Raw genomic sequence first — 26,773 nt, forward strand, 5'->3', positions numbered from 1 at the left:
AATCATAGACAAGAAAATAGAGCGTAAGTACTTACGTTCACTTAATCATAGACAAGAAAATAGAGCGTAAGTACTTACGTTCACTTAATCATAGACAAGAAAATAGAGCGTAAGTACTTACGTTCACTTAATCATAGACAAGAAAATATAGCGTAAATACTCACGCAGGTCTGAGTCGGCGGCAGTACTGCGGGGCGATGGCGCTGGTGGAGAGCCTGGACAGGATGAGGGTAGCCGCCCTCTACCGCCACCACCGCCCCATCCTCCCCACCCGCGCCGGCCATGCTGCCCTCTTGTGGGTTGTGTTACCTTTTACATCAACTAAAATATCATTATTTTTATCTGGAATTAAGGTTATACTAATTAATTTGGCTATTATATAGATATAAATTTATATATCTGATAAAATATCACTATTTTTATCTGGAATAAACTTTTTTTACAATTTTAACTATTATATAGCAATAAATTTTGTACTTTGTAAAATGTACGAAACTCTGGTGGGTAGTTTGACCTTTTATCTGATGTTAAAATATCACTTTAATAGCTGGAATTAACGTTATTCTAACAAATTTGAATTATTATATAGGGATTCATTTATATATCTTATAAAATATCTCTATTTTTATCTTAAATTAACGTTTTTTTACAATTATAACTATTATATAGGGATAAATTTGATAGATTTTAACTATTATCTAGGTGGAGGTACGCGTACATGTGTCAGCTGGACAGCATCAGGCGTGTACGCAGGAACTGGTCGTGGACGCACATGAAGACGCACAGGGCGACGTGCCGTGCATACATGGCCGCCTATAAGACGACCTTAACATCTCCCCCCGGCAATAACAGGTGGGGTGCTCACTCAAATAGTTGGTAATTTGTTATACTAATAATTTATTGAGCTGCTAATTAGATTTTTTGAAATTATTTATCAATTTGCATGCAAATTGATAAGCGTTTTTCTCTTGAAACGTTGACCTCAAACGTTTTTTTTATAGTACGTTGACCTCTTGAAACGTTGGCTTTTTAAAATTTTGTCTCTCGAATCGTTTGTATTTTGAAATGTTTGTAACTTAAAACCTTGCACTCTTAAAACGTATGTCTCTTAAAACGTTTGTCTCTTGGAACGAATGTAACTTGAAACGTTTGTCTCTTGAAACGTATATGTAACTTGAAACGTTTGTCTCTAGACCATTTGTCTCTTGGAACGTTTGTATTTTGAAACGTTTGTCTTTTGAACCATTGGCCTCATTATGCGTTTTTATCTTAAAACGTTCGCATTTTAAACGTTTTTCTCTTGAAGGTTCGCCTGTTGTAACGTTTTTATTGCTGTGCAGAGATAAACTGGAGGAGTTCGAGCGCCAGTTAGACCTCTTCAACCTTTCCCTCATGCGACGACAGGCTAAAGTTGAGGTCAGTTCTCGCTATATACTCTTAGAATAATAAATGGGTCACATTGTCCAAATATTTGTACACTTTCTCACTCACAGCCGAGGTATTTGATGAACCTCAGAGATTCACTTCATAAATTTTAAATATATGCGATGAAACTCTACAAATCCTTAGTCTGTTCTCGCTCTATCATATTAATTACTGTTAAAATATCTTTATAGTTCTTTTTATATCATTATCCTTTTGAAATTATAATCTTAACATCATGTTATTTGATGGATTGCCCTACGTATCATTTTCTTAATTTTTAACATAAATGTGGTGGTTGAGGTCACTTCTCGTTTTTGGAAACTCATTACGATTGTCTTTAGTTTTATGATATCATTTCTTCTTTGAAATCATTTCTGTAATGTAATGAAAATCACTATATATATATAAATAGTTTAGTCACAGCAGTTAATGTGATAGTTTAGTCACAGCAGTTAATGTGATAGTTTGTTCACATACTTGTGCCGTTTTGTAGTCGTTTCCTTGTTCGTTAGTAGCCTTGTTCCATGAGTGTTTGTCGTCTTTAGAATGTTTTTATATTAGTTTTTCAGCTCACATATCAAAATAATTAAACCCAGCCCAGTTAGACAAACAAGTGTCAGGAATTGATGGAATGTATCGCAGTTAGAGGAAAAGCAATTGCTGGAAATTATCGCAGTTTCTGGGAAAACAATTGCTGGAAATTATCGCAGTTTCTGGGAAAACAATTGATGGAAATTATCGCAGTTTCTGGGAAAACAATTGCTGGAAATTATCGCAGTTTCTGGGAAAACAATTGATGGAATATATCGAAGTTTCTGGGAAAACAATTGATGGAATATATCGAAGTTTCTGGGAAAACTATTGATGGAATATATCGAAGTTTCTGGGAAAACAATTGATGGAATATGCATTTTGAAGGAAAGCCAGAGTACAAATTTATGGAATATATTGCAGTTAGAGGGAAAAAATTGATGGAATATATTGCAGTTAGAGGGAAAAAATTGATGGAATATATCGCAGTTAGAGGGAAAAAATTGATGGAATATATCGCAGGTGGAGCGAGAGGGACGTCTGAAGAAGAAGCAGCAGCAGGAGGCGCCCCCCAACAGGGGGTGGTTTGGTGGGTGGATGTCGTGGGGTACCAAGCCCACCGCCCCCCAGGGTGATGCTGAGAACCAACCCACTACAGGTGAGCAAACCGGCTACATTTTCCTCTAAGCCGGCTAGAATTTTTTTAGCAATTGTCAGAATTTTTTCTACACATGCTAAAATTCCTTCGATTAAATAATAGAATTTTCAGTGAAGATGCTGAAAATGTTCTCACTTTTGTTAAAATTTTCTATTCTTTTGGTTTTCTATAAATTTGGTTCGCCTGCTATAAATTTTCTATAAATTTGGTTCGCCTGCTAATATTTTTCGCGAGCTATACCGCAGAAGCTAATAGTTTCGCGCTCCTTAATTAAGGTGTTTATACACGGGGCTATTAGTTGCGTCTACTAGGCGAGGCTACTAAAATTTGTGATGCTTGACGTGTTCAGAGGCAACTAGCGCGTTCATTGCAGGCCGAGCAACTCGAGTTGTTTTGAAGCATTGCGCTCAGTAGCCGCCCGGCCGTCATACCGAGCACAGCTGTGTCGCTCTCTCTCTTGCCCACTGTAGCGCGTACTGCTGTCTTGCTCTCGCATGCCTCCACCGTGCACACCCTTACTCGACAACTCCCAACGTCGCACTGACGTGGGCGCAGTGTATTGAAACACTATACTCGTGTATAGGCTCTCAGCCTGCCAAACTGTAGTAGACGCAACTAATAGACGCACCTAATAACCCCGTGTATAATCAAATACACCTACATGGAAGAGTGTATTAAAAAAAACTAAAATGTGCTTGAAATTTTTGCATCATCACTCTTAAAAATCTCTTGATGCTTGTGATAGTAATAGTAACAACGGCTTGAATATAAAACAAATGATGACAGCGCACTGCAGTGACGGGTGTTTATGTACTGAAAATGACAATGATGACGTGGAATGATACGTTAATAATTACGTGTTGTTTTACTGCTTTTTCATTTCATAATACTAACAATGACTGCGTGTAATGATGCAACTATCATTGCAGTGACGCACTGTTGATAGTGACAATGATGGCATGTGGTGATACGTTGATGATAATGCATTGCAGTGACCCACTAAATATAATAATGTATAGGTAACGATATAATTATGATTGCTTTGACGTAGTATCCCACTAAATATAATAATCTATAACGATATAATTATGATTGCTTTGACGTAGTATCCCACTAAATATAATAATCTATAACGATATAATTATCACTGCTTTAACATAGTGACCCACTAATTATAATAATAAATAACGCTATAATTATGACTGCAGTAACACAGCTGGCAGAGCAGCTGAGTGCCGAAGAGAAGGCTGAACTGTACGCTGCCATCGGGCACAGTGAGGGCGCTCTGCCGCCCTCACTTCCCCTCACCTACCACGACCTGAGGGTCAACTTCCTGCTCTCCAGCCTCACCTTCTGCCTCACCAACGATGCAGGTGCTGCTCTTACTTCTTGTCATCTTGCCTTACTTTCTGCCTCACCTTCTGCCTCACCAACGATGCAGGTGCTGCTCATACTTCTTGTCATCTTGCCTTACTTTCTGCCTCACCTTCTGCCTCTCCTCCTGCCTCTCCTCCTGCCTCACCTTCTGCCTCACCAACGATGCAGGCTTGCTCATACTTCCTAGTGGCCTTAATTTCGGCCTCATCTGCCTCACCTCCTGCCTCTAACATGAGTCAGCGCTGCTCTCGTATTCATCACCTATTTGAGATTCCAATATCAAGTACGTAGGTAATTATTATATGGTACAGTCACGTCCCTACCCTCTTGCCTGTTACCCTGACACGTCCCTACCCTCGTGCCTGTTACCCTGACACGTCCCTACCCTCGTGCCTGTTACCCTGACACGTCCCTACCCTCGTGCCTGTTACCCTGACACGCCTCTACCCTCTTGCCTGTTACCCTGACACGTCCCTACCCTCTTGCCTGTTACCCTGACACGCCTCTACCCTCTTGCCTGTTACCCTGACACGCCTCTACCCTCTTGCCTGTTACCCTGACACTCCTCTACCCTCTTGCCTGTTACCCTCACACCTCCCTACTCTCTTGCAGAGGACGACCTACCCTCTGGGGCGGCACAGACACTCCTGAGGGCGGAGGTCGCCGCCCTCAGGATGAACACCGCCGTCAGGTCCGCCGCTGCCGCCGTCAGGTGAGATTACGACATGGGTGTCCCTTTACGACATGGTCGTAGGACTACGGTCTGCTGGGACCCGTAATGGGTGTCTCTTTACGACATGGTCGTAAGATTACGACATTATTGTGGCGTACTATTATGATATGGTCGTAGAACTATGACATGAATGTACAACTATGACATGGTCATGTCACGCCACTACTAGATGGTCATACCATGAGGACACGGTCGTGTTGTACGACTGAAGCATGTTTGTGCAATTTTGACATGGTTAGGTCGTATGATTACAATATGCTCTTGTCGTACTATTATGACATGGTTATATCATGCTATTACGACTTGTTTGTGTCATACGATTACAACAGGTTCTTGTCGTACAATTATGACATGGTCCTATAGCATGATACTGACATGCTCATGTCATAATCATACGACATGGGCATGAGATTATGACATGATCGTGCTATCCTACTATCGACAGTTTTGCATTAGTTCACTCATTGTTGTCGTATACCTTGTACATAAGACACCTGTATTTGATAAATGCAGTTCCTTATAAAATTAAATATATTCAAATTATTCCATGTCGTATTAAAACCAGTGTATCGATTTATTCAATCAATTTATTTTTCTCGTGTAGGTTTGAGAGCAACCTTTGTTCATGCTAAATAATTAAATAATTCATTCTTTAATATAAGCTATAATTAATAAATAATATGATTACTATGCAGGTTTGAGTGCAGCCTTGGGAGCTTCATCATCGATGGCGTGGGGTGCGATGCTGGGGATGACGGGGGGAAGAAACCTGGGGAGGTGCTACCCTACAGGCTCGTAGATAGCCTCGAGGTGGGGAGTTAATAACAGTGATATCATTAATAATGTCGATATAATGAATAATGGTGTGGATGATTAATAATAATAATAGCGATATGATTAATAATGGTGAGGCGCTATAATAAATAATGGTGTGATGATATAATTAATAATGGTGTGTAGCTATTATTAATAGTTGTATGCCGCTATAATAAATAATGGTGTGACGCTATTATTAATAGTGACGCTATTATTAATAATTGAAGGCGCTATTAATATTGCTCAATATTACACACCGCGCTCTGTGGCCTCTGTGTGTAATATTGTGTGTTTAAATGTTTTAAATGCAATAAATAATTGATTTGTGTTGGCTCCATCAGGTGAATTCAACAACGGATCTTGTTGAATTCCTGTACGAGAGGAACCCTCTTCCTGACGCACCCTCAGACCTTCAACCCTCTGATGAACTACCCTCAGCCGACATACTCATGTCAACAGGTGAGTTGAGTATCTAGTAGTATCTAGTTATGAGTATCGTGTTAACAGGTGTATCTATGAGTATCTAGTTCATGTCTGCAGGTGTATCTAGTGACCAAGGAATTTAAAAGCAAAGAAAACACCAAACAAATTTGCCATATCGATATTGATTATTGATTATTATAGCAAATTCAAATATCGATATGGTGAATTTGCTTGGTGTTTTTTTTTGCTTTTAAATTCCTTGTAAAGTTGCGATATAAGCAGACTGATAATATAAGTACTTGTATCTAGTGAGTGGTATCTAGTGATAATATAGTACTTGTATCAGATACCTGTAGCGAGCTCCTGTTCATGTACCTGACGTTAGGTACCGGGTTCCTTTGGGCAATTATAGCTGATAAATTGTTTCAAATATACACACATAACTGACATTGTATGCTTTGTATTAAATATACACAAATAACTGACACATTGTATGCTTTGTATTAAATGTACTCACATAACTGACACATTGTATGCTTTGTATTAAATATACACAAATAACTGACACATTGTATGCTTTGTATTAAATGTACTCACATAACTGACACATTGTATGCTTTGTATTGAATATACCCACATAACTGACACATTGTATGCTTTGTATTGAATATACACAAATAACTGACACATTGTATGCGTTTTATTAGTGACCAGGAGTTGTGTAAGATTTTTCGTAGGATTCATTCACTGATGTTGGCGTCTGTGTTAAATTGTGTGGGTGAATTAATGCAGCGATACACATGGTGTATTGAGATAAAAGAAACAATTTTGTGTGTGTAATGTTCCCGCATGATTTCTTCTTAGTGAATAGGAAAAATAGTAATAATAATGAGGCATTGTGAAGCATGTAATTGCACAATCGCTAAACTTTGCACAATGATAACCATTCTCAGCTGGCTGATTAACTTGTATAGAAATGATGATTTATGACGATGAACCTCTATTTCAACTTGTATAGAAATGATGATTTGTGATGAATAACCTATCATCATTTCCATCATTTCAACTTGTATGGAAATGATGATTTGTGATGATGAACCTTTACTTTAACTTGTATGGAAATGATGATTTATGATGATTAACCTTTACTTTAACTTGTATGGAAATGATTATTTATGATGATGAACCTTAATTTGCATGCAGGATCCCGGCCTGATGGAGGCGACACGGCAGCACCACGCGCCCCGTGTGATGAGCGCATCATCCTGAGGGCGCGCCCTCTGCAGCTCGTATACCACGCCACCACCTGCGTCAGGGTGATGACGGTGCTGGCACCACCACGCACCCTCTCCCTGCAGCAGTGCGTGTGATGTGTTATGGTGATGTGTCATGATGATGTGTTATGGTGATGTGTTATGGTGATGACGGTGCTGGCACCACCACGCACCCTCTCCCTGCAGCAGTGCGTGTGATGTGTTATGGTGATGTGTCATGATGGTGATGACGGCCCTGGCACCACCACGCACCCTCTCCCTGCAGCAGTGCGTGTGATGTGTTATGGTGATGTGTCCTGTTGATGTGTTATGGTGATGTGTCCTGATGATGTGTTATGGTGATGTGTCCTGATGATGTGTTATGGTGATGTGTCCTGATGATGTGTTATGGTGATGTGTCCTGATGATGTGTCCTGATGATGTGTCCCCTTTTGATGACGTGTAATAAAACTATCCCCCCATTGACGACGACTAACATATAATTAATTAAGTTAATTAAACTTATTTATGGCAAATATTTCCATGTGTAATAAAACTATCCCCCCATTAACGACGACTAACGTATGATTAATTAACTTAATTAAACTAATTTATCGCGAATATTTGCATGTGTTATAAAATTATCCCACCATTGAAGACAACTAAGACTAACATATAATTACATAACTTAATTAAACCAATTTATCACGAATATTTGCACGATATTTACCCATTGACGACGACTACCGTATAATTAATTAAGTTAATTAAACTAATTTACCGAAATATTCGCACGACATTCACGCCCCCCAGACTGCAGGCGGCGGCCCTGAACCAGCTGGAGGCGGCGAAGGTGCGCAGCGTCTCAGGTCTCCAGGCCGCTGTTGACGGCAGCGTCCGCCGTGACATCTGTCTGTCTGTCATGCCTTCCAGACTTGTGCTGCCAGAGCATGGCCAGATCAGCAGGTGTGTGGCAGACTTGTGCTGCCAGAGCATGGCCAGAGCAGCAGGTGTGTGGCAGACTTGTGCTGCCAGAGCACCTGCTATTGTATGGGGCGCTACACTCCACACAAATCTAACGTGTACTTTGTACTCATACACACTACATATATTATACTATAGGTAATAAACAAGATTAAATTGGACTCTCTAAAATTAAAGAATAAAATAGGTCATCTAAAAGTTAAAGATTAAATTAGGTTATCTAAAAATTAAAGATGAATTAAGTTATAAAAATTAAAGATTAATTTAGGTTACGGTATCTAAAAATTGAAGATTAAATTAGGTTACCGTATCTAAAAATTAAAGATTTAATTCGGCTATCTACAAATTAAATATTAAATACGGTTATCTAAAAATTGAAGATTAAATTATGTTATCCCTGCAGTGCCAGCGAAGTATGTTAGTCTGCTTGGGCTTGTCTAGAGTGCTGCATATTCAGCATGACGCTTACAGTGCTGCATATTTTTCAGCTCATGCTGCGTCCTTGTCATGAGCCTGGGAGCGCTCAGCGTAAAGAGCAATAAGAGTGACAAGAGCGTAAAGAGCAACAAAAGTGAGAAGAGCGGTCTCCCATACGCCTCCTACGACCAATATTGCGTCAGACTGACCGATGTCCAGGTAACTCTGAGTGTCATAATTCCTTAATGTATATATCTGTTGGAGGGTAACATTAATAGAATTATGTACCTAGTATATATGTTATCTGTTGGAGGGTAACATTAATAGAATTATGTACCTAGTATATATGTTATCTGTTGGAGGGTAATAGTAATAGAATTATGTACCTAGTATATATGTTATCTGTTAGAAGGCAACAGTAATAATTTTAAGTTTTATACTGCAGTACTAAATTCTATTCTAGTTACTCTAGGTCCAAACTTGAACTTTTAATCATGATTATCCAACAATGTAATCGTCAACCGTGATTGTCCGAATTTTCTTATTTATGACACATTTCCTTCCACTGTCCCGACAAGAGCCGCGTGCGTCTAACATCACACTCAGAGAAATGAGTGAAAATTTAAAAACATTGATGCTCTTTTTGCCCATGTGTGGGTCATCTTGACCCAGATTGTGCCGTATCTCGTGCTGAGTGCCACCCATACATTTTTCTGAGTGCAGGTGGTGGTGTGCGGGGCAGATGAACCATGGCAGGATGCGCTGCTATCTACAGACGCTACATGCCTCTCCCCCGACGCAAAGGGCACCTCCCCCGACGCAAAGGGCACCTCCCCCGATTCAAAGGGCGCCTCCCCCGAAGTCACGGGCACCTACACCGAGCTCTTCCCCCGCCTGTCTCCCCCAGACACTGCTAATCCCCCTCCTGAAGAAGGAGTTCGTCCCCCACGTCCACACTCGTTAAGTCTTCCCCCTGGGGACGCGTGTTGTGGCCCCGACACCCCGGCGGCTACCAAGTACATCCTGCCCCCCACGCATCTACAGGTTGGGGAATACTCAGCTTATATATACCATATACTTATATTATATTATTATGTTATATTATTTATATTATTGTTATATTATATTATTTTTATATTATATTATTGCAATTATCATTATATTATATTATTTATATTATAAACTAGCTGCAATGAAAATCTGGTGAAATTTCGCGCCCCTACATATTTTTTAGTAACAAAATCGGCCTATGGTGCTGAAAACCTCAGCATTTTTCAGGTCTTATTTTGAAATAATTTCTTTAATGCTCTTCATGTTTGGTTTACTTTACTGTTTTAATTTTTTATTCTTGTTGCCTGTTTAACTCGGAAAACCTCAGATATGTTAAGACAGCAAATAAAAAATATCTTCACTTAAGGTGTATTAACGTATGTTAAGAACCAAAAGTTGAATAATAAAGTTAATAAAGTTAAATGAAGTTAATAACCAAAAGTTTAATAATAAAGTTAAATGAAGTTAATAACCAAAAGTTGAATAATAAAGTTAATAAAGTTGATAACCAAAAGTTGAAAAAGAAAGTTAATAAAGTTAATTAAGTTAATAAAGTTTAATAAATTTAATAGTTTAATCGCCAAAAGTTGGATAATAATAATGTTTGCTTATGCACATGTCGATTTAAAACTCGTGTGTGTGTGTATATGCGGTCGTATTAGTATATGTGTATTGTAGAGGTTGACGTACATGTATGCGTGTGTGTGTGGTGATATAAGCACGTGTACGTGTACAGGTAGACGTACACGTGTGCGTGTGTACGTATTGTATTGGTATAAGCACGTGTACGTGTACAGGTTGACTTACACGTGTGTGTGTGTATATGTATGACATGTTATAAGCACGTGTACGTGTACAGGTTGACGTACACGCATGCGTGTGTCTGTATGTTATAAGCACATGTACGTGTACAGGTTGACGTACACGTATGCGTTTGTATGTATGTTATAAGCACGTGTACGTGTACAGGTTGACGTACACGTGTGCGTGTGTATGTATGTTATAAGCACGTGTACGTGTACAGGTTGACGTACACGTGTGCGTGTGTATGTATGTTATAAGCACGTGTACGTGTACAGGTTGACGTACACGTGTGCGTGGTAAGTGACATGCCAGGGCTGCCGAGGCTGCGTGTCGCTGCCTCACTGCCTGTCCTCAGCCTCACGCTCTCCGACGACCGGTGAGGCTTTTTTGTACTTACATTTTACTTACGCTTTTTTACTTACATTTTACTTACGCTTTTTCACTTACATTTTAATTACACTTTATTTACTTACAGTTTACTTACATTTACTTATTCTTTATTTATTTACAGTTTACTTATACTTTATTTAGACTTTATTTACTTACATTTTAATTACATTTTTTTTGCTTAGATTTTACTTTCACTTTATTTACTCACAGTTTATTTATAATTTACTTACACTTTATTTACTTACATTTTACTTAGATCTTTTTTAATTATATTTCCCTTTATTGCAACCCAGCATGCATCTGGCGTTGAAACAACGTTGATTTCAGGCCAAAATGATTGCTGTCCACCTAAATTTAACGTTAAATCATGTGTTGAAATGTGAACAATACTCGAATAACCTAATTTCAACATTGAAACAACGTCCATCTTGATACGCTGAATTTTGATATATTTTCCAACGATGAGCCAATGTTATCCTATCAACATTGAATGTATATAGCATGACTCATTTCAACGCCTTTTTTCATATGTCCCTTGTATAAACACTTTAACAAAAATGTTCTATACGCTATTGATTATCTTGTTTAGTAAAGAATCTTTTATTATCTAGAGTTTTGATCATAATTTCATTGATACCTCAAATGCTCGTTGCTAATATTAACATAATTCATCAATAACGGTGAACATTCTATATTCCGTAAATTATGTTAAATAATTCAATACTAAAATTTAATAATTAAATTTTTGATAATAAAATTTAATATTCAAGTATTTAATAATAATATATTTAATAAGAAAATTTAATAATGAAATGTTTAATAATAAAAGTTAATAATCAAATATTTAATAATAAAATTTTATTATTAAATATATAATAATCAAATATAATAATAAAATATTTAATAATAAAATATTTAATAATAAAATAAATGTTGATAACCGGGCAGGCTGACGCAGGTAGCCCACATCGCCCACAGCATCTCTAGGGCGCATGACGTCCTGACCCCTCCATCACCTCCCATATATCAGGTGGGTGATGGGGGTCATGGGGGTCATAACCCCCCACCAGGTGGGTGATGAGGGTCATGGGGGTCATAACCCCCCACCAGGTGGGTGATGAGGGTCATGGGGGTCATAACCCCCCACCTGGTGGGTGATGGGGGTCACGATCCCCCACCAGGTGTGTGATGGGGGTCATAACCCCCTGCTAGGTGGCTGATGGGGGTTATGGGGTCATAACCCCCCACCAGGAGGGTGATGGGGTCCTGGTAGTTATATTACTCAAATTATTTTTTGTGGTTATTTAATAGTAATTATTACAAATTCACAGGATCAAAAGAACACAATTATGTTAAAATTAATTAAAAATTAATTGTATTAATGCTCCGTTGAATTGTGTGTTGTTAATGCTGATGTTGGTGCAGCACATGATGTATGTTGATGTTGGTGCAGGAGATGGACATGAACATGAACGTTATGTTGGTGCAGGAGATGGACATGAACATGAACGTTATGTTGGTGCAGGAGATGGACATGAACATGAACGTTATGTTGGACGCGGGTTGTGCTGCTGCGGCCGCGGCGTCGCTGGGGGCGGCGCCCCTGGAGCAGCAGGACGGCGCCCCCCATCAGGAGAGCCCGCAGTTCGTCAACCTGGCGCTGTCCTTCCGAGTCCAGGGTGCGTTCTGTGCTATTAATCTTATTCATAATCATAGGAATAATCACATTGATAATCAAACTAATAATTATACTGATAATCTTACTGATAATAAGACGAATAATCATAGTGATAATGATACTGATGATTATAGTGATAATTATATTGATAGTTATACGTAGAATTATTCCAAGTCCAGGGAGCGTCATGTGCTAATAATTTTACTGATGATTGATTATACTGATAATTATACTGATAGTTATATCTAGAATTATTCAAAGTCCAGGGTTTGTATTATACTGATAATCATGCTGAAAAAAATACGAATAATCATATTAGTAATTATCACTAATAATTATTCATATAATTATTCTCCGATGTCAACTTTATTATCGTCATGGGCTTTGTCCTTGTATAATTATAATTAGCCATGGAATATGTATAGAAACAGAATTTCCAGACCTTGATTCTTAATGGGGTACCTTAAATCCCTATTAACGATGAAGAAGCAATGAGTTCCTGGAATTATTCAAATTTTGTAAACGTGAGCAGAAAATCTCTTTACTTAATCACAGGAAAAAGAATGAAAATTTTTAAACATATGCCTTAGAAATTTAGTAAATTTCGCCGCAATTCACTAATATTATGTTCTTTTAGTTGAAGCACAACGGAATTTCCTATGATATCCTGTGGCTGTAAACAGACGCGTGTAATTACACCCATTCAGTGGTAGGCGAGCGCCCAGAGATAGGAGCCGCGAGTCGTGGGATCGAAACCAGCTAGCGAGGAAAATTCAGCTTAGTAGGCGGTGCTTACAGCGTGGCCTTGGGCATGGTTGCCTGGAAGAATCTCTAGTACATTATTAAATGAAAATAACCCATTAATGATTTTTTTTGAAAAAAACCTAAATAACAATATCTACAGTTAGCTAGTACATTATCATGTCAAATACAAAATAAATAATGTTAGCTTTGAAGAGATACAATAAAATATTTTGTTGTGCGTCAGAGGTGTCGGTGGTGCTGGTGACGATGGGTGATGGTGGGCGCGTGATGCCGCTGCTGTCAGTGCGCGTGCAGCAGCTGGGCGGGGCGGTCACGCACCGCTCCCACGACATGAAGGTTGAGCTCTACCTGCAGCACCTTACCGTACAGGTGAAATTTTGTATAGGGTGAAATCTTTATATTATATAAAGCATGAACATAAACGTTGTTGCGAAATGTGCCCTTTTTTTGCCTAGTGTGGGTCACCTTAACCCACTTTGCCTGTTATTATCATAATAGTGATATCTGCGTTCATTAGGTCATTAAACTTGTCGCTGATTTTTAACATCGCAGAATATTCACAGATTGTTGCGGTCTCGAACCCTCGCTTCACTTCTTTAATCCTGGTACTCTAAACTGTAACCACTGGGCTCAGTGGTTATAGTAATCAGTGGTTCTTGCACAGCCCAGTGGTTCGCACAAATGGGCGTATGAGAGCTACGTGCGTAAGTGTGTCACTACTTGGACAACTTGACCCATGCATTTGTGTGAGTGCAGAAACAAGGGGCGGGGGCGGTGGAGTTAGTCAGCACTCACTTCAAGGCGGGGGCGGTGGACTTCAAGCTACCGTCAGTGGACGTGCCTGACACACCGGGGCCCGCAGCCCCCCTCGACATCCACTTCCTGCCCCCCGGCGCCCCCGACTGCGTCCTGCTGCGCTTCGTCTACAAGGCGGTTAGGCGTGGCAATTTTTTCTTCTTAAGCTTAGTCTTTAGTATTCTTTTCAGTTTGGACTTAGTCTTTAGTCGTTTTTTCTTCTTACGCTTAGTCTTTAGTCGTTTTTTCTTCTTAGACTTAGTCTTTAGTATTCTTTTCAGTTTGGACTTAGTCTTTAGTCGTTTTTTCTTCTTACGCTTAGTCTTTAGTCGTTTTTTCTTATTAAACTTAGTCTTAAGTGTTTTTTTCTTCTTAGACTGAGTCTTAAGTGTTTTTTTCTTCTTAGACTTAGTCTTAAGTCGTTTTTTCATCTTAGACTTAGTCTTAAGTGTTTTTTTTTCAGTCGTGGACTTGTTCTTGAGTCAATTTTCTCTCCTTAGACATAGTCTAGTCTTTTTTTTTCAGTCATGGACTAAGTCTAAAGTCGTTTTTTTCAGTTTTGGATTTAGTCTCAAGTCTTTCATTTTAGTCGTGGATTTAGTCTAAAGTCGTGTTTTATTTTAATCGTGGACTTAGCCTATAGTCGTGTTTTTTTCAGTTTTAGACTTAGTCTAATATCGTTTTTCTGTAAGTCTTAGTGTCTATAAGTCTAAAATTGTTTAGTCTTAGCCATAAGTCTTGCTATTTCTAAAGTCTAAAGTCATGCTGTTTTTTGTCGCAGCTCTAAATTATATTTTATGAATTATTTGTTCATTTCTACATTTAAGGAATTATTCTTCATTTTCACATTCATGTTTATGCCCAATTCATATACCGAATGTTGAATGTTTATGCAGGAGTTCAGCATATGTTGTGCAGGTATCGGAGATAGAATGTTGAATGTTTATGCAGGAGTTCAACATATGTTGTGCAGGTGTCAGAGAGCAGTCCTGACCTACACACGGTGTACAAGTCAACATGTCAACACATACACCTACACATGGCGGCCCTCAGCCTCCATCTGGAGCTCAACGCTATAGCCTCCATCGTAGCCACCGCCCAGAAGTTCCAGGTAAGTGAGTCACAATGACTCGGTTTTGATTAAAACTATGTTATATTAATTATATTGAAACTATATTCCAGAAATTTCAGGTAAGTGAGTCACAATGACTCGGTTTTAATTAAAATTATATTATATTAATTATATTTGAACTATATTCCAGAAATTTCAGGTAAGTGAGTCACAATGACTCGGTTTTGATTAAAACTATATTATATTAATTATATTTGAACTATATTCCAGAAATATTCAGGTAAGACTCGCGGTGTTAACTAAAAGTATGTCACATTACAACTATATTACTATAACACGAACTATATGACAATTGGTGGATACGATTCTAATAATATAACTATATAATTATATGGTAGTATAATTATATATATAACTTTTTAACTATATATATATTTTAACTTTTAACTATATATAGAACTTTTGCGGCACTATTGTATACCCTCGCCCGCCCCTTTATTACTACGCCTCATTACCCTCGTCATCACCAACAGTTACCATCGGCACCACTGACGGTTACCCTCGTCACCATTAACTGTTACCCTCGTCACGATCAACCATTACCCTCGTAACCACTAACTATTACCCTCATCACCACTAACAGTTACCCTCATCACCACTAACAGTTACCCTCATCACCACTAACCATTAGCCTCGTCGCCCTTAACCATTACCTTCGTCACGATCAACCATTACCCTCGTAACCACTAACTATTACCCTCATCACCACCAACCATTACCCTCGTCACCACCAACCATTACCCTCGTCACCACTAACAGTTACCCTCGTCACCACCAACCATCACCCTCGTCACCACTACGTCACCACTAACAGTTACCGTACCCTCGTCACCACCAACCATTACCCTCGTCACCACTAACCATTACCCTCGTCAAAATCAACCATTACCCTCATCACGATCAACCATTACCCCATCGCGATCAACCATTACCCTCGTCACAATCAACCATTACCCTCGACACAATCAACCATTACCCTCGACACAATCAACCATTACCCTCGTCACCACTAACCATTACCCTCGTCACCACCAACCATTACGCTCATCACCACTCACAGTTACCCTCGTAACCACCAACCATTACCCTCATCACCACTAACCATTACCCTCGTCACCACCAACCATTACCCTCATCACCACTCACAGTTACCCTCGTAACCACCAACCATTACACTCATCACCACCAACCATTACCCTCATCACCATTAACCATTACCCTCGTCACTACCAACAGTTACCCTCGTCACCACCAAGGCACCAACTTTTACCCTTGTCACCACTAACTATTACCCGCGTCATCACTAACCATTACCCTCGTCACCACTAATTACTCCCCTCGTCACCACTAACAGTTACCCTCGTCACCACTAACAATTACCCTCGTCACCACTAACCATCACCCTCATCACAGGCGCGTCTACGTCATCTCTCGGACACACGTCCGTCCTCGGTGACGTCATCACGTCCTCCTGACGAAGGCCTGGCAGCGCCGCTGAGTGCCTCGTCGTCGGGGTCGTCGCCCCCCATGCTCACCCCCCCTGAGGAGCTCCCCTCGTCCCCCGCCCCCGGCATCGTCCTCGTCAAGAAGGACCTCGTCACGGGACAGAAGATCAGTGCCAAACGTCAGTGCCAGTGTCAGTGGCCGTGGCCTTGTCTGTGGTAGTGGCCGTGGCCTTGTCAGTGGTAGTGGCCGTGGTCTTGTCAGTGGTAGTGGCCGTGGCCTTGTCAGTGGTAGTGGCCGTGGCCTTGTCAGTGGTAGTGGCCGTGGCCTTGTCAGTGGTAGTGGCCTTGTCAGTGGCCGTGGCCTTGTCAGTGACCGTGGCCTTGTCAGTGACCGTGGCCTTGTCAGTGGTAGTGGCCNATGCCAGTGGCAGTGTCATGCCAGTGGCAGTGTCATGCCAGTGGCAGTGTCATGCCAGTGGCAGTGTCATGCCAGTGGCAGTGTCATGCCAGTGGCAGTGTCATGCCAGTGGCAGTGTCATGCCAGTGGCAGTGTCATGCCAGTGGCAGTGTCATGCCAGTGGCAGTGTCATGCCAGTGGCAGTGTCATGCCAGTGGCAGTGTCATGCCAGTGGCAGTGTCATGCCAGTGGCAGTGTCATGCCAGTGGCAGTGTCATGCCAGTGGCAGTGTCAGTGCCATGGCAATGGTCACTGCGCTGCTGTAGAATATCAATCTGGAAAATCATTTTCAGGATGAATATGGATAGTTTAATAGGGGTTCAAGGACTAAGATAAGAAGAGAGCTACGTAAAAATGATAGTTATGGGTGAGGCTGATGTAATGATAGTGATATATATATTCAGTCATGATACAATGATAGTGATATGTATATATAGTCATGATACAATGATAGTGATATATAGGTATAGTCATGATACAATGATAGTGATATATAGGTATAGTCATGATGCAATGATAGTGATATATACGTCGTATAATCATGATATAATGATAGTGATATATATGTATAGTCATGATGCAATGATAGTGATATATACATATAGTCATGATATAATGATAGTGATATATATGTATAGTCATGATGCAATGATAGTGATATATACATAAAGTCATGATATAATGATAGTGATATATATGTATAGTCATGATGCAATGATAGTGATATATATAGACAGTTGTGGGTGGTGCAGGTGCTGCGGGTGTGGTGCTGCTGCGTCTACACGCCGCCCTCCAGCAGGTGTCAGTCACCCTCAGCAGGGGTGACCTACACGTCGCATATGCACACGTCACGGGTGAGGCTTACACCGTTCTTCCCTCTCCTTCTTCCTGTTCTTCCCTTTCGTTTTTCCCTTCCGTTTATGTTGCACTTTCACCAGATTTCCTGTTTCACACATTTTCTGTTTCACTCATTTCCCCTCTCACCCGTCTCATCTCCACTCTCATCCATCCCCCCTCTCACCCGCCCCCCCTCTAACCCACCCCCCTCTTACTCATCGCCCTTCACACCCATCCCCTCCTCTCACTCATATTCCTAAGATGATTACACTTATAAGAGCCATTCCGATCCTTTTCCTTGAGTACTGCTGCCAGCTTTGGACCCCGTTCATCTTTCGACGACTTGCCAGCTGGAACTGAGTGCGGCGCTGCAGCGTGGCCTGGGACTGCTACGTCCGTAACACGTTCTAAATATACTAATAATATTATATTATTGTACATAACCACCGTTATTATCTCTGATTTTTGGGGGGACAGGGCTGACGGTCGGGGTGGTGCAGGAGAGCAGCAAAATCGTTGTCAAGTCTTCCCTGCGCGACGTGGGTGTTACCGATCCTCGTCCCAGCGCCCTACACACGCACGTCAGTGACGTCTGTGTGACGTGTGTTGTGGTGTGGCGTGACACGTCCGTATGTGTGGCGTGTGTGCTGTGGTGTGGTGTGACACGTTTGTATGATGTGTGACGTGACACGTCCGTATGTGTGGCGTGTGTGCTGTGGTGTGGCGTTACACGTCTGTGTGATGTGACGGATTTCGATGAGTGATAGTAGGATTGCATTGAACCTTCAATAGTTGCGTGGTGCATGGTTCAAGTGGTTATGGTAACGAGGTAATCCTGAGGTAATGGTAACTAAGTAGTAATCACAGTGGTAATGCTAACTAGTTACGCACACTCAGAAAGTTAAATGGGTCATACAGTCCAAATAGCGACACACTCTTAGCCCGTAGCACTGATACGTCTGTTTTCCATGCCCAAACCAGTGTGAGGATAACCCACACAGTGGCAGGAAGTGCATCTCTATTTGGACAAAGTGTAACTAATTTATATGAGTGCAGTTGGTGATGTTTCAGAACATGAGTGCGACCCACACAGTGGCAGGAAGTGCATGGATATTTGGACAAAGTGTAACTAATGTTTATGAGTGCAGATGGTGAGGGTGGAGGACAGTAGCGCGTGGGACTGTCACGTGGAGCTGTACAGCGCCCCAGACACACGTGAACGTCACGTGTGTCTCGACGACGTCGACGTGCGCGTCTGCTTAACTATGGGCAAGACGAGGCTACTGCTGCTACACTCCTTCATCTCCGACGTCTTGGTGCGTCAAGTGACGTTACGTCTTAATCTTAATGGTTAATGGGTTAATGGTTCAAAGGGTTAATGGTCCTATAATGGTTTGGTGGGTTAATGGTCCAATAACTATGGCAAGACGAGGCTACTGCTGCTCAACTCATTCATCTCCGACGTCTTGGTGCGTCAAGTGACGTTAGATACGTTAATGGTTAAGGGGTTAATGGTTCAAGGCGTTAATGGGCCAATAATGGTTAAGGGGTTTTGCTCACGTTATATCTCAATGTTTATGGTTAAGGGGTTAAAGGGCCAATAATGGTTCTAAGGGTTAATGGTGTAATAATGGTTCAAGGGGTTAATGGTGTAATAATGGTTCAAGGGGTTAATGGTTCAAGAGGTTAATGGTTCAAGGGGTTAATGGTCCAATGATGGTTCAAGGGGTTAATGGGACAATAATGGTTAAAGGGTTTTGCTGACGTTATATCTCAATGTTCATGGTTAAGGGGTTAAAGGGCCAATAATGGTTCTAGGGGTTAATGGTGTAATAATGGTTCAAGGGTTTAATGGTTTAAGAGGTTAATGGTTCAATAATGGTTCAAGGGGTTAATGGGCCAATCGTGGTTTAATGGGTTAATGGGCCAATAATGCTTCAAGGGTTAATGGACCAATAATGGTTTAAGGGGTTAATGGTTCAATGGGTTAATGATCCAATAATGGTTCAAGGGGTTAATGGGCCAATAATGGTTCAAGGGGTCAATGGGCCAATAATGGTTCAAGGGGTTAATGGGCCAATGATGGTATAAGGGGTTAATGGTTCAAGAGGTTAATGGTCCAATAATGGTTCAAGGGGTTAATGGGCCAATAATGGTATAAGGGGTTAATGGTTCAAGAGGTTAATGGTCCAATAATGGTTCAAGGGGTTAGTGGGCCAATAATGGTTAAGGGGTTAATGGTCAAATAATGGTTCAAGAGGTTAATGGTCCAGTAATGGTTCTAGGGGTTGATGGGCTAATAATGGTTAAGGGGTTAGTGGGCCAATAATGGTTAAGGGGTTAATGGTCCAATAATTGCTAAGTTGTTAATGTGCCAATAATGGTGCAAGGGGTTAATGGGCCAATACGTTCACTGTGTATGTTTGGCTATAGTAATCTAATGTTACTACGGCTGGGACAATTTGACCCATTAATTTGTCACCTCCCCCAGTGCTGGGTGACTGCGGTGCAGGGGGAGATGTCCTCCCCACTGGCGGGGGCTGGGGGAGCTGCTGCTGAGGCTGCGCGTGCCAACCTCAACGAGATGTACAGTCAGCAACTGCGCCTAGCTCTTGACTGTACCATCAAGGTGGGTTGACTGTACCATCAAGGTGGGTTGACTGTACCAACAGCAACTGCGCCTAGCACTTGACTGTACCATCAAGGTGGGTCATTGTCCAAAGGTGTGTCATTATCTAAAGGTGGGTATATGTTGAAATTACACATAGAAATAAGTAAAACTTTATCTAAATTGTGATGCAGTTTTCGTCCCTTGTGGGTCGCCCAGTTTGGCCCGGCGAAGACCTACATTTGCTCTCAGTTGCTGCTGTGAGTAAGAAAGTGTATCATACTTCGGACAATATGACCACATTAATTTTATTAGTGTACTTAATATTGATATATTTATGAGTTATTAACAATATATTAATATATTTATTTATGAATTGATATTCATGAGTGCAGGCCCCGCTAGTGGTGGTGCCCGAGGGTGGGCACAGCAGCGCAGGGTTGCTCATCAACCTGGGCGAGTTGCGGGTTGCAAACCAGCTGGAGGTGACGACGCAGCGCAACCAGCTGGGGCAACCCGCCTTGTTTGACTGCGTCAGCATGGCGCTCACTGACGTCACTGTAGCCGCGTACGTTTAATACGTTGAGGGTGCCGTACGTATGTTTAATACGTATGTACGTTTAATACGTACGTCAGCATGGCATTCACTGACGTCACTGTAGCGGCGTACGTTTAATACGTTGGGTTTTTTTTTAGCGTGGTGGGGTTGTGGTGGGGGTAAATGAGGGGTTGTGGTGGGGCTAAATGAGGGGTTGTGGTGGGGCTACATGAGGGGTTGTGTGGGGCTAAATAGGGGTTGTGGTGGGGCTAAATGAGGGGTTGTGTGGGGCTAAATAGGGGTTGTGGTGGGGCTAAATGAGGGGTTGTGTGGGACTAAACTAAGGGTAGTGGTGGCTGCTAAATAAGGGGTTGAGGTGGTTGGGGCTGGTGTGGAGGCCGAATGGTTGATATTTAATAAAGGGGATGAACGGGGGATTGCATTACTTGAGGTTGTTGCGTCGGGGACTTAACCTTGTGGTTGACTGCCTGAGTGCGATAACGGTATAAGAACGGGGGTATTTATATTTGGGGATGAACTTCGGGTCGTAATATTGACGCAGGTGTTGAATGTTGTTATGTTGAATAAAATGTGATGTTTATGCAGTATTGTAATTTAATGGGCTCGTGTTGAATGCTTGAATTAATATACTACTTATTGATAATATTTTTAATAATATTATTACTGATGCATGTGTATAAATGTAAGCTAAGACCAAAGTATACCTTTATATTATTATCATTTCCATTATTAATATTATATATTATTTTTCATATTACTATTGATGTGTAAATGTATACGACTAATAAATAACACATCCCTTCATGACGCAGCACGGACGACGTGTCCCAACCACCCACGACGTCATCGTCGACGCTCCTCGCCCCTACGTCCTTCAGCGTCGCCGTCAGGAGGAACCTCTCTAGTGCCTGGTTACTAGACGTGCCACTAGTGACGGTCACTGCCACCCTGCACCCCATACACGTAACTATTACTTGGTCTTCTATTGTTACTAGTGTCACTAGTGACGGTCACTGTAACCCTGCACCCATACACGTAACTATTACTTGATGGTCTTCTATTGTTACTAGACGTGCCACTAGTGACGGTCACTGCAACCCTGCACCCCATACACGTAACTATTACTTGGTCTCCTATTGTTACTAGACGTGCCACTAGTGACTGTTGCTTGAGTTATTAAACCTGCTTTGATCTTCACCATTCAAATTGTTGACTCTTTTTGAAATTCCGTTCATGATTTGTTTAACAGCTGATGACAAACGTTATGGAAATGGAATGATTAAAATGCAAATAAATACAGGTGAGTACAAATACAATGTAGAGACTAAATCAAGAATATGGCCGGAGCAAGCAGCTATTGGTGGAGCAACCATTGATGTGGCAACCATTTAATGGATAACCAATTAGTGGATAACTCTTAATGGAGTAACCATTATGAGTGTGACCTTTGAAGGGGTAACCACTAATGACCCAACCATTACTAACCACTAATGACCATTACTGTACTAACCATTAATTTTACTGGTGCAGATGTTGGTGCGTGAGGCAGACGTTCGTCTGGTGATGCTCCTCCTGCAGCACAACCTGGGGCAGGCGGGCGCCATGCCTCCTGCTGCTGCTGGGCCTCCTGCTGCAGGTGACTTGCTCGATGTTTTGCTGCCTTCTGCACTGGATGGCCCTTTGCAGCTGCTGGGCCTTCTGCACCTGCATGGCCCTTTGCAGCTGCTGGGCCTTCTGCACCTGCATGGCCCTTTGCAGCTGCTGGGCCTTCTGCACCTGCATGGCCCTTTGCAGCTGCTGGGCTATCTGCACCTGCATGGCCCTTTGCAGCTGCTGGGCTATCTGCACCTGCATGGCCCTTTGCAGCTGCTGGGCCTTCTGCACCTGCATGCCCTTTGCAGCTGCTGGGCCTTCTGCACCTGCATGCCCTTTGCAGCTGCTGGGCCTTCTGCACCTGCAGGGCCCTTTGCATTGGCAGGGTCCTTTTCACCTGCTGGGACCTTTGCAACTGCAGGGCCCTTTGCAGCTGCTGGGCCTTCTGCACCTGCATGGCCCATTGCAGCTGCTGAGCCTTCTGCTGCAGGTGATTTGCTAGATGTTTTGCTGCCGTCTGCACCTGCAGGGCCTCCTGCACATGCAGGCCCTTTGCAACTGCAGGGTCTTTTGCAGATGTACGATGTTGAGTAACATCGTACTCCGTCTCCCCATCGGGAGACGGAGGAGACAGTGTTGAAGGCGATCGTCTTTTCGTCATGTAATTCATTCGCATCCTTGAATTTGTGCTTGCCGTCTCCGTGATGTACGCAGAGTTGAGAGCTGTGAACAGCTGTTACAAGCTGTGACGTCAGCGTTGTGACGTGGCAGGCGTACGGTAGGTCAATGGTACAGTAGGTCAATGGTACAGTAGGTCAATGGTACAGTAGGTCAATGACTCTCCTATAGGAGATGGCGTCCTCAATGCCAAGGATGGAGACAGCATGTCGCCGGCCCTCGTGACGTAGACGGGAGAACAAAGTTCTCGCTCGAAAAAACACGGGCATGAGATAGATAAATATACTATAAAACTAGAGAAACTATTTGGCTAAACGAGCCAAACGAGAAAAAACTATTTGGCAATATTTGGCTGAATTAATACGAGAACCCAAAATGCAAGAGGATTGTTTCCTTTTATTTACATTAACATTACTGAAACTCCTTAGCTCATAAGTTCAGTTTACTTTACGTTAAGTTGAACTGTTAGACAAGCTTGACCATTGCAACATGGTCAAGCTTTATGGTTTACAACGGTGTCCAAACATGCAATACATAATAATGCAATTAATATAAAAATTGTGCATAAATCAAAAGTATACACTGTAAATATAACATAAGTAAGCTAAAACAAGAAAAGGTAAATCATAGCTGACATCGATAGCAAATCAAGCTTGTCGGTAAATTCGTAGGGATTATTAAAATTGTTATAACTTAGCATAATCTTAAGAAACCATTTTCCAATGTGCGTGGAACAATGTCTAATTATTATTGAAAAAAATTACACACTACAAATCATGACGGAACGCCCAATAATATAGCAGGTTAGTAAAGAGACATTGGAATGTCGCCAAATTTTAAGTACGTTAAGGTGCTGCTCGTAACGTATTAAATGACGGTTGGCAACAAAAAAAAAAAATTTCGTACATGGAAATTACCCAAATGGTCGGTGATGCCTGTATACGTATGAGTATATCAGTGCGTTAATTCTACAAATAGAGCAATAATATTGCTTTCTAATAGATGCTGGGAAAATTGAAAATAAGTGATCACTGATACGAGGCAAATGCCTGTTGTAATCATGGACGCGATTACGTCACTCGAAATAATAACTTTGAGAGAATATATCGGTTCGTATATATAAGAGTGCCAAAAAATATATATCGTGTTTTTTTTTGGCACTCTTTCTGACATGGAGAATCGCACTGGTTCCCATCTAGTTCTCACTGGCCTCAATTTTTTTCTTCATCACTTTCAGAATCACTCATTAATCGCTTATGGCACTATGTTCGGGCGCCAAATGAACGATGTTGATGTCGTACGTACGCCGTGCTTTTCTATGCACGTTTTAGGCGTATTTAATTAGTTATAAATTACCTGAGGCAGGTTCTGGTGCCTTGACTTAAATGAGGATAAATGAAGCACGAGTTAAGTACAGATTAGATACTTATACTTAGTGAGAATATATCGGCTTACAGTTTAGGATAATCAGATTATAAGTTGGAGCTTTAACATTGATAGCTTCGGCGTCCAGTTGAAGTATGGATAAGTCTAGAGTGTATCTTCTACTCTGACATTAATTTAGGCTTACTGCCCTGATGGATACGGACAGGAGTAAGAGCGTACACACGACTGTTCTCGGCAAAAGACTGATGTTTCCGCGTCTGGGCAGAGCTCATATAGCTTCGCCAAGGGCGTGACTTCATAAACAGGAAAGACTAATACAAGGAAATGCTCATGAACATATTGCGTGTGAAGGATCTTATCTTTCAACAAGGAAGACATCAATCAGGAAATATCAAGGGACAAATGGTATCAACATTGTCACCTGACACAGCTGCAGGGCCCTTTGCACCTGCTGGACCTTCGCAGCTGCAGGGCCCTTTGCAGCTGCAGGGCCCTTTGCAGCTGCAGGGCCCTTTGCAGCTTCAGGGCCCTTTGCAGCTTCAGGGCCCTTTGCACCTGCAGGGACCTTTGCAGCTTCAGGGCAACTGCACCTGCAGGGCAACTGCACCTGCAGGGCCCATTGCAGCTGGCGATCGTCCTACCTTGAAAATTTGGCTGAATTAATTCACTCAGTGAAATGAATTGGTCAATTGTCCAGATAGTGACAACTTTTCTGCATGTATCACTGATACACGTCCTTTACTGACGTGTATCAGTGATACATGTCTCTGTATCACCTGTCTGAGATCAGACAGGCAATACTGGTCAGAATGGCCCTAAAAATATCAAAAACTGCAGCGCTATTTGGACAGAGTCATTAAATTTTTCTGAGTGTAAGTTTAAATTGTAAATACTGACTTCATGCCTGCTTTTTCGTATTTACTATTTTCCTTTACATTGATTGTATTTTTCTATTTTTTTACCAGTTAATCCCATCAATATCTCAGTTCAACATTCCTGGGTTTTATGTTTTAAAATACATTTTTAATCTATTATTCCTATACCTAAGTTCACCCGTATATTATCATTGGTGTTCAGCCATATGTTCTAATTAATGTTCTCGCACCCTAAATTGTTTAGTGTCCAGCAAACGTTCTATTGTAATGATAGCGTTCTAAAAAATCTAAATTACTGAAAACTCTAAATAACTGAAGTAGGTATCTAAATTACTAATAGTGTTTTAAATTATATATATTGTTCGAAATTCTGTATATTGTTCTAAATTACTGATAGTTTTCTATATTATTTATATTCTTTTAATGCTGATAGTTTTCTAAATTATTTATATTGTCCTAAACTACTGATAGTTTTCTAAATTATTTATATTGTCCTAAACTACTGATAGTTTTCTAAATTATTTATATTGTTCTAAATTTCTGACAGTTTCTAAATTATTTATATTGTGCTAAATTATGTATATTGTTCTAAATAACTAATATTGCATATTATAATAAGAGTTATCGCCATACAGACGTAGGTGGGGCCCTAGGTGGGCCCGTGGTGCTGGTGGCTGACGCTGACGGGGGCCCCGTAAGTGTCAGTCGCCCCACAGCCTTCGTCAGCTTCACCGTCCAGGCCCTGACACTGCAGCTCTACGCTGACATGCCCTCCACTGTACGTTATACGTGGGTCATATTGTCCTAATTGTGACACTTACTGAATAAATTATATTGTCCAAATAGTGAAACTAGCTGAATATTGTCCAAATTGTGACACACTTACTGAATGGGTCATATTGTCCAAATTGTGACGCATATATGAATGAGTCACATTGTAAAAATTGTGAAACTCTTTTTTACTCACATCACGAACTCAAATACTGACTTTTGTTGGACCAAACTAGGTCAGGATGACACACATAAAGCAGGAAGTGCATCAATATTTGGACAAGTCCAATTTCTCTCTGCTCACTGAGAAAAATAAGAGGGTCTTATTCCAAG

At 41.2% G+C, this 26,773-nt stretch overlaps 2 protein-coding genes across 2 annotated transcripts in view; both read left to right on the plus strand.

The window, feature by feature from the left end:
• Positions 1 to 7,333, plus strand: part of LOC125178264 (vacuolar protein sorting-associated protein 13A-like) — a gene marked incomplete at its 5' end in the record, with an annotated part of 8,616 nt that extends 1,283 nt beyond the window's left edge. The window contains 9 exons of the mRNA XM_047881621.1: positions 169 to 295; positions 703 to 852; positions 1,341 to 1,416; positions 2,479 to 2,614; positions 3,823 to 3,987; positions 4,604 to 4,703; positions 5,420 to 5,534; positions 5,882 to 5,999; positions 7,167 to 7,333. Of these exons, the coding sequence (XP_047737577.1) occupies positions 169 to 295; positions 703 to 852; positions 1,341 to 1,416; positions 2,479 to 2,614; positions 3,823 to 3,987; positions 4,604 to 4,703; positions 5,420 to 5,534; positions 5,882 to 5,999; positions 7,167 to 7,333 (1,154 nt within the window). The remainder of the gene's footprint in view (positions 1 to 168; positions 296 to 702; positions 853 to 1,340; positions 1,417 to 2,478; positions 2,615 to 3,822; positions 3,988 to 4,603; positions 4,704 to 5,419; positions 5,535 to 5,881; positions 6,000 to 7,166) is intronic.
• Positions 7,334 to 7,378: 45 nt separating this feature from the next.
• Positions 7,379 to 26,773, plus strand: part of LOC108671642 (vacuolar protein sorting-associated protein 13) — a gene marked incomplete at its 3' end in the record, with an annotated part of 32,029 nt that continues 12,634 nt past the window's right edge. The window contains exons 1-19 of the mRNA XM_018159212.2: positions 7,379 to 7,425; positions 8,030 to 8,182; positions 8,689 to 8,836; positions 9,341 to 9,661; positions 10,747 to 10,847; positions 11,810 to 11,891; positions 12,387 to 12,540; positions 13,528 to 13,673; positions 14,061 to 14,237; positions 15,073 to 15,210; positions 16,645 to 16,855; positions 17,886 to 17,987; positions 18,448 to 18,551; positions 19,119 to 19,286; positions 20,462 to 20,599; positions 20,974 to 21,146; positions 21,950 to 22,100; positions 22,668 to 22,773; positions 26,305 to 26,447. Coding sequence (XP_018014701.2) covers positions 7,379 to 7,425; positions 8,030 to 8,182; positions 8,689 to 8,836; positions 9,341 to 9,661; positions 10,747 to 10,847; positions 11,810 to 11,891; positions 12,387 to 12,540; positions 13,528 to 13,673; positions 14,061 to 14,237; positions 15,073 to 15,210; positions 16,645 to 16,855; positions 17,886 to 17,987; positions 18,448 to 18,551; positions 19,119 to 19,286; positions 20,462 to 20,599; positions 20,974 to 21,146; positions 21,950 to 22,100; positions 22,668 to 22,773; positions 26,305 to 26,447 — 2,763 coding nt within the window. The remainder of the gene's footprint in view (positions 7,426 to 8,029; positions 8,183 to 8,688; positions 8,837 to 9,340; positions 9,662 to 10,746; positions 10,848 to 11,809; positions 11,892 to 12,386; positions 12,541 to 13,527; positions 13,674 to 14,060; positions 14,238 to 15,072; positions 15,211 to 16,644; positions 16,856 to 17,885; positions 17,988 to 18,447; positions 18,552 to 19,118; positions 19,287 to 20,461; positions 20,600 to 20,973; positions 21,147 to 21,949; positions 22,101 to 22,667; positions 22,774 to 26,304; positions 26,448 to 26,773) is intronic.

This window comes from Hyalella azteca, unplaced genomic scaffold, assembly GCF_000764305.2.
Source record: "Hyalella azteca isolate HAZT.00-mixed unplaced genomic scaffold, Hazt_2.0.2 contig8398, whole genome shotgun sequence".
Classification (NCBI taxonomy): domain Eukaryota; kingdom Metazoa; phylum Arthropoda; class Malacostraca; order Amphipoda; family Hyalellidae; genus Hyalella; species Hyalella azteca.